Source organism: Passer montanus, unplaced genomic scaffold, assembly GCF_014805655.1.
Source record: "Passer montanus isolate IOZ18808 unplaced genomic scaffold, ASM1480565v1 scaffold17, whole genome shotgun sequence".
NCBI lineage: Eukaryota > Metazoa > Chordata > Aves > Passeriformes > Passeridae > Passer > Passer montanus.
In genome coordinates, this window is record NW_024364270.1 from 6,414,524 (window position 1) to 6,428,762 (window position 14,239).

Below are 14,239 nucleotides of genomic sequence, written 5' to 3' on the forward strand. Positions count from 1 at the left end.
CATGTATCTTATTGTACAAATTTTGAATTAAATATGTTATGCTTGATATTTGCTGGAACAAGGTTGTCTTGTATAATATCTTCTAAGTACGTAATGTACTTTTTTCAAATATTTTACTATTTTGGATTTACTGAATTTTCTATAGAATTGCCTTGCTGCTTCAAAATTGCTCTGCAAAATAAGGATTTTCACCAATAACAAAATATTAACTATTTCATTTACAGAGAAAATTAGAAAACATTTTGAGCCAGCTGAGTTCCTCAAAGTCACCAGACAACCTGGAAGCATTGGCAAGATCTGATACGCTAATATTTAAATGGGATTTGAGTAGAGATAGATTTGCTATTTTTCTTTACTAATAATCCATAAAAGACAGTTAAATACACATTTTTCCTTTTAGGCATACCTGTGACACCTACAGAATCAGACATTGGACTGAAGCCTTCCGTGTTAATCTCTCACATGGGTCCTACCACGGAGAGATTTCCTCAGACACTCCCTGTGTTTGTTACTTCAAGGAATAAATCAACTCTCATCGGTGTGACAGACAAAATAACCATAAATGCAAACACATCCTCAAGGGGAATGAATATGTCGGCACAGTCCATTACAGACTTTTATTCACTGGAAGCTTCTAATGCAGCCACCTATTCAACATTTTCATTACCAAGTACAGTGGAGCCTTCCGATGTACTTCACAGCACAGCCAGCCCTACTATCCTTTCCAAACCCATCCCTTCAACAGATTTTCCAGTTCTTTTTCAAGCCTCAGCAGTCACATCACATACTGCCCGCTCTACTGCATCTATAACTTTACCCATTGCAATAACAACTCCAACAACCCTGCTTGGTGCAAGTCCTATTCCAACACATTCTGCATTATTAACACCCACTTCCCTAGTTGTAGTTCCATTTTCACTTGATACATTAACCACACAGCTAGGAACTGTTCAACCTTCCTCAGCACTAAGAACTTTAGCCTCCAAGATATCTTTGGTCACTTCTCAACTGCCTGCAGGGATTGGGAAGAGTGGGAGTCCTTCAGTAAGTCATTCTAAGGGAGCAGAAATACACTCTGAAGTGTCTTTGTCTGCCTTGAGGGCTGACAGAGAAACTTTCACAAGACCTGTATTTCTTCTAGGTCCACGACTGACACTAGACACATCTACTTCTCCTATATCCACTTTGTCTGCTAGAACTAGGTCTGGCATTAGTCAAACTGCAGTTTACCCAACACGTGGTTCTGCACTGACTTCAACTGCTCCTCAAATTCCTATGACTACTAGATTTTCTAGCTCTGAGACAAGTGTTCCTCAATTAATCACAGTTTCATATTTCAGAACATCAAAGCCCCTGTCTAAAACTTCTCTGATATCATTAAATTCTAGCTCTTCAACCAGTTTTTCTCCAAAGCCACTTTTATCTTCAGTGCAAACTTCAATGACTGTCCCTGAGCAGACATCTCCATTAAAAAAGGGTAGTATTTCTGCTGCTCTGCCAATAATGACTGTATGGTCACCTCAAGTTGTTTCTGAAATCCCTAAAAACACTTCTTCAAGTCCTGCAGCATGCACAGTATCTACACCGGTGCATTCTCTGTTTACCTCCCTCAAGCCCAAAGCTATAGCAGGTGCCACTGTTGCCTCCCCAAGTTTTTCTACAGTATCTTCTAGTGCCTCCACTCCTCTAATAAATTCAGCAATCTTTGATAGGTCTGTAGTAAGTAAAGCCTCAACAGAAAATAAGCAAATAATGCACACTGATTTCTTTTCATTATCATTCATTTCTAAAAAGCCAAAGATATCTGTTACACCTACAGCCTTCCCTCTCAGGACATTGGTATTACCTCTAAATTCTACATCAATAACTGCTTCAGAACTTACAGAGTACCCAAAAAGTTCAGATACAGAATTGAAAACTGACCTTGTGTCTCAAAGCTCAGGTACTTCCATTTCCAAAAATCCTTCTTTTACAAGGTCATTATCTTTATTTACAACCTTGTTATCAACATCAGAACCATTTTATGTGACATCTCAGACTACAAGTTCTTCATTGATTCCCATAGTCAGTAGCACATCATCACTAACACAAAATATAAGTGCTACCCAAGCATCAGATTTGTCTCTAGATACACAAGGAACTTCAAAAATTCCAATTATAGACCTTGCAACTTCTGTGGATTTTTCTAAATTCACTTTAAAAATAAGTCTCTCTACCAACTTTTCAGCAGCACTAAAAACATCCATTGTAATGCCCTTTTTACTAATGCCTAACACCTCTGAAATCAGTTTAGAAAGCCAAGCCTCTATGCCTTCACCTCCTCCTAAGACCACTCATATCTCTAATGTTTCTCTAGGAAAACAGAGTTCTTCGGTAAGTTCTTCAGAAGAAGATGGAACAATATCAGCCATACCAGCTGGAATCATCACTCAATCCACTACGCCAATGATCAGGAACACAACAGTGAATGCTACATCCTCAAAAGCACCTTATATTTTTGCAAAAATGCTACCTAGTTCTTCAGCCAGTTTATTAGTTACTTCTGGTACCACCACCCTAGCCTCCAGGATTACTACAAAAACTGCTGATTCTTTTGTTGTCAATTTGGATTTTTATATGGCTTCAGCTTCAGTTCCTACCACCATAGAAACACACAAATCTTTATTTACAACTGCAGTAACTCAAGCTTCACAGAGCACTGGAGAAACTGCAAACATTAGTATAACAAAAACAACTGGTACTAGGAATCCATTATCACAGATGAAGAGTACCTCATACATAGCATCAGAAGTTAAATACACAACTTCATTTGAAAAAACTGTGGATATTTCAGCAGATGGTCAGACATCACATGAGCAAAAAAATGCTACCAAGATAAAGACAACCACAACTGACAAATCTTCCCCACCTTATTTGCCAGTAACTGCACTTCAGAGTCTGCTTTTATCAAGAAATGCAACCTCAGTCAAAAATATCTCTATTTCTGGAGTCCTGGATGTAACGACATCAGATAGGTCCAAAATCCCAACACAGAAACCCATTACACCTTATTTTAGTGTAACAGAGGCCACAGAGCTGCAAACCAGAGCTGTGATAGATTTATCTCTTTCTAGTGGTGGAATGGCTCTGCCTTCCTCATCAGAAACGATGGCTGTAGCTGACAAGGCTTACTTTGGCACCATGATGCATACACTGGTATCTACATCTTCTGAGTGTGTGGTATGATCAGTCTTACTTTCCCCTCTATGTTATCATGTATATTACTTTTCAGTCCATTCTGTTATTCTACATATGTAATACCAGAGATTTAAAATAGTCCATATTTTCGATTTAATTTACTTGTTTTAAAATTCTCAGTTATTCTTAGAGGATAGTTTTGTTGCTGCTCTTATGCTGCCCTGGTATATTCTGCAACTTGAATGTATTGCTGTGAAAAAAACTTTAAAGATATGTGAGTTTTCTAGATAGCCAAATATATTTCTGAGGTACTGAAAAGCCATAATCCTTGGAATTTTGATGTTTCTGAGTAATCTTACCCTGTCTTTCCTTCTTCTACTTGTTCCTTTGTCATAGGGTTTAAAATGATGGGAATGCATGATTTTGTTTTGCTTGAAATGCTTCTGATTATAACTGATTATAACATGTACCCTCAATGCACAATGCTTTACATAGGGTGTTCCACCAAAGCTGGATGGAACAGGAATGGTGTGGGTGAATGCACATGCATCATTGTCACTGGTTACAACCACACAAATGCAAGTGATTCCAAAATAACCGATGAGGGGCAGGTAGATGTGCTGATTCTCTCTCAGAACTGGGGATTGGACAAGTCATGGCTTGGACTTTATAAGGCCAATGAAGTTAAAGTTGACTCTGGTTGTTTTTTCCTTATATGACAGCCAAGATACCTTGAACCTGTTGACAAATGTAGCCAGTATGTATGTGTTAATACGGCTTGGATGTTATACAATCTTTCAAGGAACTGCCCTAAGGATGTGCAGAAGCCAGATTGTGGTTTTCGAGGAATGCCTGTTCAAGTTAACACTGACAGCTGTTGTCCAGAATGGGAATGTCCCTGTGAGTCTCTCTTTTATTTTTAAATAAAATATGGAGCCTTGATCTGTAAATGTCAAGTAATAAATTAAAGATTTTTAAAATGGGAATATGAGGTTAAATACTGGAATGAATTAAAAAGAGCTATTCATCAGCAAAGCAGAATGAAATATACTGAACATTTTGGTACCTTTGAATTGACATCCTGGAGAATGAAAATATTTTTCTTTTTTAATGAAAACATTGAAATGACATTTCCAGTATGAACACCAATATTTTTCAGCTGAGACTTTTCAGAATTTTCATTTGTAGAAATGTTAAGATTTCAACATTTTATGAAGAAAAATAAATTAAATACTAGCTTTTCTGAAAGACAGACCCCTCATATTTAATTTAACTCTAATTGCAGTTTTTATTCATGCTTAGACACTGCAGTAACTGACAGATGAGCCTGCCAAGGAACAAAAAGGCTAAAGAGAAGTCATATTTAAAACCTTGCAGCATCAATGACACCAATATTGCACTTTACATTTTTTCAAGATAAGCCGGATAGGTCCCTTGTCAGTATCTCAAAAGAAAAAAAAAAAGCATATATTTTATCTCACATCATGCAGATTCATTGACTTTGCCTGTAAAACACTGACTTAAGTAAAATTTTTCACCAATTTAAACCTTTTTCCCTACCCTGGGCACACAGAAGCAGGTTAAGGTATTTCCACTGAGTAACGTAAACACTTAATTAGGCTTATGGCTCAATATGTTGTCTGCAGAACAAATTCATCTATCTATCTATCTGTGAATGTATGTGCGAAAGCAAATAATGCTAGAACTGAAAGTTTTTAGAACTACCCTTTATTCAGTTTTGTGGTAACCTCATTAAATGACAGTTCTTTTTTAGGTCAGTGTTCTGTACTGTCTGAACTGAGTGTTATTACATTTGATGGAAACAACTTAGCCCTGTGTAATATGGCTTCCTATGTTTTAGTCAAGTTACCAGGAGAAATTATTGTTGCTCATATTGAAAAATGTCCTGCTAATCAGGTAAGGTTCTTGCATTTATGCAATAATTATAATTGTTCCTTGAAATTTTGTGTTATAGGTTTGAAATTGCAAAAATATGTCAATTAAAACTTATACATAAAAGCCACACTCAATGAAAAATACCAAGTTATTTAATTTTCAAGAAGCATTCTTAATAATGCTGTCTAGATAAAAGAATTTTATCTTGAATTAAATTGTAATTGTTGTGTTATAAGGAAATTGAAATGTAGGTTCCTTTTAAATTATCAGAAGTGGCATAAGTTCTCAATATGCATGTCTCCTTTCAGGAGGCAACAGTTAAAGGCAACAGTCTTGCATTGTTTTAGATATTTTCTATTAAATTGCTCTCATTTCCTAGTTGCAGTCTAGAGGTGGGAATGCAGAACACATATGCAGATGAGCTTTAGAAGTCAGTAGTTTTAGTCCTAGCTTTAGTTCTTTAAGAAATATAATTTGAAAGGACCTTTCAGCATATGCACTAAATTATCTGGAAAGTGTGCATTTTTTTATTTTTTATAATAAAATATATTAATTATTTAGCTGACTGTAGAAGAACATTAAAGACAAAGAAAATGTAACTTATTTTTGCTGAACAAAAATGTTGCCAATTATTATTGAACTTCTAATTTTTGTTTAATGTTTTCCAGAGTGCAAATTCAATAAGAAAACTAGTAAGTACTTGCTTATTTTGCTGATTTAAAATGCATTAATATGAAAAATATTTAATTAATATAGAAAATTCTAATAGCACTGGCACAGAATTAGAAAAATAATAGTAACTAAATTTCCTTGTCACTTTTCTTTCAAGGTGCCACCTGCAAACACTTCAGGGCTCTGTTTTAAGAAATTAAATGTCACAACATACACTTGTCAAATACTTATCAATCGTTTAGCAAGAAAAGTAAGTATGTATCAACAGCATGTGTATTCTTTAAAAATAGCTGTAGTTCTGTTCTGTGGTAGAATGTGATAAATCATATTTAAAATCAAACACTACAGGATTAGGATTACTTTTGCAGATCAGGTTCCCAATAATTCGTGGTGTACTAGAGGCAAAACAAACAATTTACATTTCTGGTACCATGCTTCATTTAAATGTCATTTTTCCATGTCACTTTAAAGTACTTTTGAGATTTTAATGAAGCTGCAAAAGCAGTTATGCCTGAGACTATACTTCCAGAAACCCTAGACCCCTAGAAGCAATAAATGTTATTTTTCTTGCTAGTCACTAACAAGTCACAACAGATGACTTTCAATAATTAGAATGAGGTTTTGTTTCATCATACGACATGTGATAAATAAGATTTATTCTTTCCCTAATTACACAAGTTTTTTTCCCCATGCCTACTTAATTTGCACTTTTTGGGAGTGGCATGGATGGGAACCTCTCTAATTTAAGCACTGTGACTGTTATATGTGGCAGAGGCTGTTAAAATAGTCTTTTGTTTTAAAATAGAAAGACACATAAAATACATCATTGCAGTCTGGCTTTATCTCTAAAACGTGTTTGGTTTCTTTTAGGTAGTGGTGGATTCTGTAATTCAACCATTACCATTTTCAAGAGAAGGACTGAGTGTTCAGGACACTGGTGCAATGTATGTGGTTAATACCCCAGCTGGTTTTAGCATCAAGTGGGCTCATGTTACAGGCATCATAGATATACAGTATGGATTACACTCCAACACAACCAGGAAGACAGAAGGACTTTGTGGTGAGGCCATGGTGGCAATTTTTTTTTATTCAAGAACTTCCCAATTGAAATTTGCAACTCCCTTTTGTGTCTGTGACCAGCTGTCCCTACAGCTCTTGTTGTGACCCACATTAACTCTGCTGACAATCCTATGTAAGAATGAAATACTATTTATTAATTAATAATAAATTAATAATTCTGTTTGAAAGCACTGTGTGCTAATAAAGTACTTTCCAGAACAAATAGTGATCAGCACATTGTATCTAAATAACTTAAAAAAAATTACTTATTTCTTTTACTTTTTTCTGCCTGTCTTAAGAGTTTTGCTGAAGCCAAGTAAAGAAAAACAAAATTTAGTGAAGAAGTGGCTGCTAAAGAAGTTCAGTTAGTGATAGTACAGTTCAGTGATTACGGAGACAAAAATACTGTCTGATGTTAGCAGTGGCATCTTATTGCTATGAAAATACTGACAGAACTTGTATCTTGGGAAGGGTCCAAGTCTTGTGAGGACAGTGAATTAAGAATCTGATTTTAGACCTCTTGAGGCTGGGTCTAAGGTCCAAAACTGTACTAAGGTGTCTCAGTCCTGAATTACAATGACAGTAAATGTAGCAAGTTTCAAGCTTCCCTGAAGCCTTTTTATAACTTTGCTGGTATGAATGATATGGAAAAGTGTAAACAGGTGATTAAAAATTAATTTTATAATAAATTTTCATTTTCTAGTGGTTTGTAATTTTACATAAGCTACTTCATATTGAAAAGGAAAATTAACTTCTTATAGTCTTTTAAACTGCTTTTAGTTTTAAAAGCAAGCAAAGCAATTCAGATATGCTTTAAGTGTAAACATAAACAAACCAAGTCTTTAAAATCAATTGCTGTCTTCTGTTTGAACCAAAGGAAAATTCTCCTAAATCTACTGAGAGAAGGTGAAGGCTGGCCCTGCCTCTTTTCCCAGTATCATGCCATCTTCTCTATGCATGCTGAACAAAAGGGACAAGATGAGAGCAAATGTAGAAAGAATTATATAATAGTTCCTCTTTGTGTCCTGAGAAGATAAAAAGAGGAAGACTATGCCGACAAATCCAAATTTAGCTTAAAATGTTGCACTACCTGATATTTTGCAGTAAAGTCAGAAGTTTTCTTTAGTGCTTGTTTTCCTGTCCTTTGCTGTTTGTTCCTCTCTGGGATTCTGCAATCCTCTTCCTCTCATACCAGAAAAAGTTGGGGGATTATGTGGTAAATTTGCGTTATTTTTAAAGCTATATTGCTTCTCCAGTTCTGTAGCATGGCCTTAACAAATTCTAATGCCAGCAGTTTGTGATCTGCAGCAAGAAGCAGGAGAGATAAGAATACTAGAAAGTGGTGCTACTGTAAAGCACTTCTTATTTAAATTCCATCTTCTGTATTTCTCCATGCTGTCTGAAAGAATAATAGCCTGCCACACCAAGCTACTCCAGTTCTAGCAAAGGACCCTGGGGAGCATCAGACTGCAGGGCTGAAAACATGAGGGCAAGGGCTTAGGGTGTGTTTAACTGTGCAGAAGGAAAGTGGAAACAAAGGAGGAGCTTTGCCTGATTAGTTCCTGAGATGTAAAACTAGTATGAAGATTAAAGTTTTGGCATTAGTCACTTGTTATGTGCTTAAAGAGATAATGTATTTTAATTTATGTATCAATAAAGATACATAAAGAATAATGAATTCAGGTAGACAATGAATGCCAGGGGTCTGGGAAGGTAGTTTTTTACAGTGGTTTTGTATTAATAACTTGAGTAAGAACAATATTCTTTCTAGCTAGAGCAATTTGTTCAGAAAAAGATTCTTTTAATAACTTCTTGCACATAGAATGTTTGATTAAAACTCAATACAGTGTGAAATCATTGGTGATGAGCAATTAATCTCAAACCATCTACCATTGCTCCAAGGAGCTGACTGTCATTCAGTGGAATTACATCAGGATCTAGTGCCATGTCAGTGAATTTGGTACACTCAACAGCACATTTTGGTAGCAGTTTTTCTCAAAAGTTAATTGTAAAAGGTACAATGAGTTCTATTGTAAGATCTACTTGTTTTACCAAGCCATTGAGCTGAGAACAAATATCACAAGCAAGGAGTTGGAATTGCAGTGGACATACAGCTGCTTTAATTTATTTACTCAGGTGACTGAATTTCACAGGTCACCCTGATGCAGTGTTGATCATAACTTATCAGGTCACTTTTCTTTCCCAAATGAAGGAATGTTTGTGTGTGCTTTGAATACGATGCTCTGTCCCCAGGGGTGTGTAATGGAGATCCTAGTGATGACCTGAAAATGCAAAACATGACCATAATTACAAATATGGAGGAAATTGAAATGTTCATTAAGAGCTGGGAAATTGAGAAATCACTTGATGTAACAACCAGGAGGCCAGTAAGAAACTGTACTGAAAATAACTGCACATACTGTATGGAACTGTTAAACAGAAGCATTTTCATCCCTTGTCACAAGAAAGTGAGTATGAGGATCAGAAAATTTGCAGGACCAAATAATATAGCAGTTGTATAATTAAGGAAAGAGTGACTGATACATGCACATTTTTAATGTTTTGCTTGTTTTTATGATTTGACAATGGAATAGGTGTCTTTAACACCCCTGCCATGTTGTCCTTTGAAAACACACATCTATATTGATTCCTGTGCTATTATGCTGTTTTTTGAAATTACTTAATGGGTATTTCTCAAAGAGGACACACTGGATCATCATGTCAAGATAAACACGTTCCAGAGATGTTATTTTTATATTAAATGCTTGATGTGGATCACTAGAACAGAAAGCCTCATGCTTCTGCTCCACACAACACCCATTCATGGAGTTGCTGACTAAAGAAATTTCCAGTTAAAATATTTTGACATAGTCAATATTTGAAATTTTGTAACACTTCTTACAGAAATCATTATAATTTGCTTCTACAGATTGTATTTTCTAATGGGGATGTAGCTGTAGCATGCAGCTATAGAGTTGGGTAGACCTCTGTAGGTCACTAGAGGTGGGTAGTGCAGCATGGCTGCTTTCCAGAACAGCAAATGAGGAAGCCCCAAATCTCTGAGGTCTGACTGACTTTTCTGACTTAATTAAAAATAAAAAGGATTAATTATTCAAGGGGCACTTTATTTCTGAGAGATAGATGTGTAAAATAGGTCATCAGGTCCTACAGACACAGAAACAGAGTAAGAAGTAATTCATTCACAGCAGGATTGTATGGAAGGTATAGCAGCAATGTTTAGCTGAGATTGTCCACTTTTTGTTGACAGAGCTATGCTGAAAAGTTCTTTAAAGTAGTGTGACAATCTCATTAGGAATGCATTCTCTGTCTACTGATCAGCATAAAAAATTCTGGCAGTTAAAATTTTGCAGAATGAGTGTTCTGACAAAAAAGATATTTTTAAATTTAGACACTGCTAGTGATTTTTTCCCCTTGTGGCTGCACTACTTCTCTTAATTACTGATTTATTTTAGTTACAGGAAGTCCTTATACTTGTTAATTCCCAATTTCAATATGTTTGTAGGTGTCACCACAGGAATTTTGTGAGAAGATGTGGATCAACAGTACTAATTTTTGGAACTATGAGTGTGATGCACTTTCTGCATATGTGGCTTTATGCAACAAGCACAGCATCTGCATTAAATGGAGGACATCTGATTACTGTTGTAAGCAGATAGCCATATTCTGTAGACTTATGTGGCTTTAGTGATGAGGTTTTTTAGTGATCAAGTGTTTAGTGATAAGTTAAAATTATATTTCTTTCTATTATTCTTGTAAGTAACATCTCATTTTATTACAGCATTGGTACATCAGTGTACAAGTTCTTAAGATGAGAATACATCATTTAGTCATGAATGAATTTTAATCTCCATTGAATTATTTGCTTACATAAAGTACTGTTTAAAGTATAAATATGTGCTTTCTGTGCTAACTCACTACTACCTATTTAACCAGTGAAATGCCGAAAGAATATAGAAGCACTCGATGTCCTTTTTTATTCCTTGCAGCATTGAGCTGTCCTGAGGGCAAGGAATACCAGCCTTGTGTGCAGCCCTGTGAAGCCAAGACATGCTTGAATAAATGGTTCTATGAAGATTCTCCCTGTTCCTATTTAAGGGAAGACTGTGTGTGTAAAAATGGCACCATTCTGCATAGAACAGACTCAGACCTCTGTATACCAGAAGAGAAATGTAGTAAGTACAGTAGGAGAGAGTAGTTTTGCACTTTTGATAGTCTTAGCCACAGTTATATTAACAGTTAATGGTAAAAGATAAGCTTAAGTTCCGTGTCAATCCTCAGTAAATGTAAATCTGGTAAAGGTCCCTTCAACAGAGCCTAACATTTCTCAAGCTACAGCAGTTTGTGCTTTCAGTTAACTTGGCTTTAAGAGCCAGTGCTAATGTACCTCTGTTGGGGGAAAAGTGATGTCCATTCTTCTATAGCTTCCAGCCTTTCCTCCCTTGAGAACTTAGGAAGGAATAACATGGGCAGGTTCTGTCCCTTGCCCTCACCCGTAGAAAAGCATTTGTTCCTTTGGAGATTTTAGGGTCATCAGGAACAGGAAAGAATGCTTTCTTGGATTCTTTTACTGTGAAGTTCTGCAGCTATATTATTTTATGCAATAATTTAATGCCAGTCATAGCTGCTTGCAGGAAATGGAGCTGTCTGCGTGTTGAAGGGATAGAATGAGGTTTTCTTCCTCTTCTAGCATGCACAGATAATAAAGGCCAACCCCGCACTGCTGGGGAGATCTGGAATGGGTCCATGAGAGGGTGCTGCATGTATGGCTGTTTAGAAAATGGAAGCATTATTGCTGTAGAACCTGACTGCAGTGAGGATCCACCACCAGTCTGTGAAAGAGAAGGGGAAGTTCTACTCCATGTCATTGAAGAGACAGCTTGCTGTCCCAAGACAGTCTGTGGTATGTATCACACTTGTTTTCTGTAGCAGAAGTATAAAATAAGTGCTTCACATTCACAGGCAGCTGACAAACTTCAGCTTCAAGGTAACATTCATTACTTGAATTAATTTTCAAGTACTTGTGGCTTGTTGGGCCAGAAATTGAGGCTTCTATTCTTTATAAGAATTATTCACAGAAGTAATTTTTTTCTTAGAAGGCCACCTGTTAAACAAAACTTCTGTTTAAAATTATTTTTTAAGCTCCTGTATGGAATTTAATAATAAATTGATTTATATTCAATAATAGAAGTACCTTGGTATTTGGGGACATTGTCAGAGAATGCTTGCTTTTCTTTCTGGTGTATTTTGGTGTGATGAGCAGTATCCTCTGATCTGCTGCTGTTTCCCAGAGGCTGTTTTTTGGGAGCTGATCACTGAATACTAATATTCTGCCTAGCCATGGCTGCTAAGAAAAATAATAAGCTTATTGCTCCTAAAACATTAAGCAAAATATACTAATTTCTTCATAACGTATTCAAGGAAAATGAGAACATATGGTCCAGCTGATGTGGTGCTTTTGCTTATTAGATGCTTGTAACCAATGCTGTGTTGTCAATTTGCTCAAGAAATATCAGTGGGACATTGTAGCTGGCTTCATGCATAGGGAGCAGAGCAAGTAAATACCAGTTTGAAGAGGGATATCACTGCTTGCTTGGGTTGAGCTCAAAAGTCTACATGATGGTATGGAGTGAACTTTAAGCTGACTTGGGCTGCTCTTCTTTTGTGGATCTCTGTATTAGATGGTATAAATAGCTTGAAATATATGACTTGCACTAGTATCTGTTTAAAGACATCAAAATTGTTTTTTATCCCACAGAATGTAACATGTCGTTGTGTGATGCCATTATTCCAGCATGCAAACCCAATGAAAAATTAGTGGTAGGCTACCACCCCCTGTCCTGCTGCCCACAGTACCGATGCGGTAAGGGAAATACAAAACCACAGTTAGTGGAAAGTTTTCCATACTTGTATTATATGTTGGAAGAGAATTTGCATTACAAGTTGGTTTGATTGTTAACAGAATGAAACACTGTAAATAGCACCAAGCAATGATGTATGTTTTTTTAAACATTCTCTAGTATTTTTTTGTCTTTGTGTTTTGTGTTACTTCTGATTTACAGTCAGTTTGGGGTAGTTTATTTTACTTAGCATATGAAGAATATATTTTCTTTATCTTTTTCATACTGTTTCAATGACTCCCTTTAAAACAGTGTTTGTTCCACATCCTACAGAATGTGATCCTTCAGTTTGTTTTAATGCCTCCCAGCCTGACTGCAGAGAAGATCAGTTTATTGTTGAGGCAAAACAGGAAGATCCCTGTTGTTTCTCTCATCTCTGTGGTAAGAAGCCTCTAATATTTTTATGGAGAGCTAAGGAATAGTCAAGTATTTACAAAACCAGACTATAATTCTAGAATAAATAACTCAAGGCAGGAATTATTGGAGTGAGACTTCACACAGAACTGGTGGACTGGAGCATCATTATTCTTGGGTTTGGGGATCTTTTTTTCCAACATAATTTTGAACATCATATTTGATTTAATATCTATAAAATCCTTAAAAGTTCTATTATCTGAGTAGCAAATGCAGTCTTACATTTTATATAGTTGATTAGATGGAATTCACACGTGCTCACTTTTTACTACTTTAACCTTTGTACATGTCTTTTTTTTTTCAATTTAGTTTGTGAATCCTGTGTTGAACCTGTTCCCTTGTGTAGTGAAGGGGAAATTCTCACTGTAGACCTTAATACCATACACTACTGTTGTCCTCATTACTACTGTGGTGAGTGTAACTGCTGTGAGTTTGATATGTCACCAAATTCAGTAAAAATGACAGTGTGTGCCTGTGCAGGGATTTTTTAAAGTTTGGTAATTAGGGTGGGCTTCAGGTATAGACTAAGATTTCGAAATGAGGCTGTAGAGGTACCAAATTTGACACAGATTCAAAGTTCTTGGTATGCCCAGTGGTGGTCTAACAAACCTAGTCAGTGGAGTCTGGAGAGGTTATTCAGTTCACCAGACAGAAATATGGTTATCTTCACAGTGATTTAAATACCAGTATATTAATGTAGCACTGAATCCCATTCTTGGAGTAGAAATATACAATTGTTCATATATTAAAACACATTTAATAAAGCAGCTTCCACACTGGTTTTCCTCTGTTGTACTATTCACTAATGTTTCGGCATTTGCTTTGCACTTTTAGCTCCTAGGGGAAGGAGTAGATCAAGGATTTAAACTACTGCTGGGTTAACTGCTCTTCAAACAATGAGCAGGCAGAAGAAAAATATTTGCAGTGTAACTTAGTCCTTTTCATAGTCTCATAAAATACATAAATTGTGCTATACATTTTTAAGTAACATCTACAAGTACAAATGCTTAATTTAGATTAACTTTCATCCTATTGCAGTCTTTCAGGATAATTTAATACAATTAAATTGACTTCCACCAAGTTTGGAGTTTAGTAATTTTTTC

The 14,239-nt window shown here is 36.0% G+C and overlaps 1 protein-coding gene across 1 annotated transcript in view; it reads left to right on the forward strand.

Moving 5' to 3' along the window:
- OTOGL (otogelin like) overlaps positions 1–14,239 on the forward strand; it is a 90,722-nt gene that overhangs the window by 61,962 nt on the left and 14,521 nt on the right. The window contains exons 36-48 of the mRNA XM_039703800.1: positions 401–3,219; positions 3,900–4,077; positions 4,952–5,094; positions 5,742–5,765; positions 5,903–5,995; positions 6,616–6,805; positions 9,058–9,272; positions 10,328–10,469; positions 10,812–10,997; positions 11,513–11,725; positions 12,581–12,685; positions 12,996–13,103; positions 13,446–13,547. Coding sequence (XP_039559734.1) covers positions 401–3,219; positions 3,900–4,077; positions 4,952–5,094; positions 5,742–5,765; positions 5,903–5,995; positions 6,616–6,805; positions 9,058–9,272; positions 10,328–10,469; positions 10,812–10,997; positions 11,513–11,725; positions 12,581–12,685; positions 12,996–13,103; positions 13,446–13,547 — 4,518 coding nt within the window. The remainder of the gene's footprint in view (positions 1–400; positions 3,220–3,899; positions 4,078–4,951; positions 5,095–5,741; positions 5,766–5,902; positions 5,996–6,615; positions 6,806–9,057; positions 9,273–10,327; positions 10,470–10,811; positions 10,998–11,512; positions 11,726–12,580; positions 12,686–12,995; positions 13,104–13,445; positions 13,548–14,239) is intronic.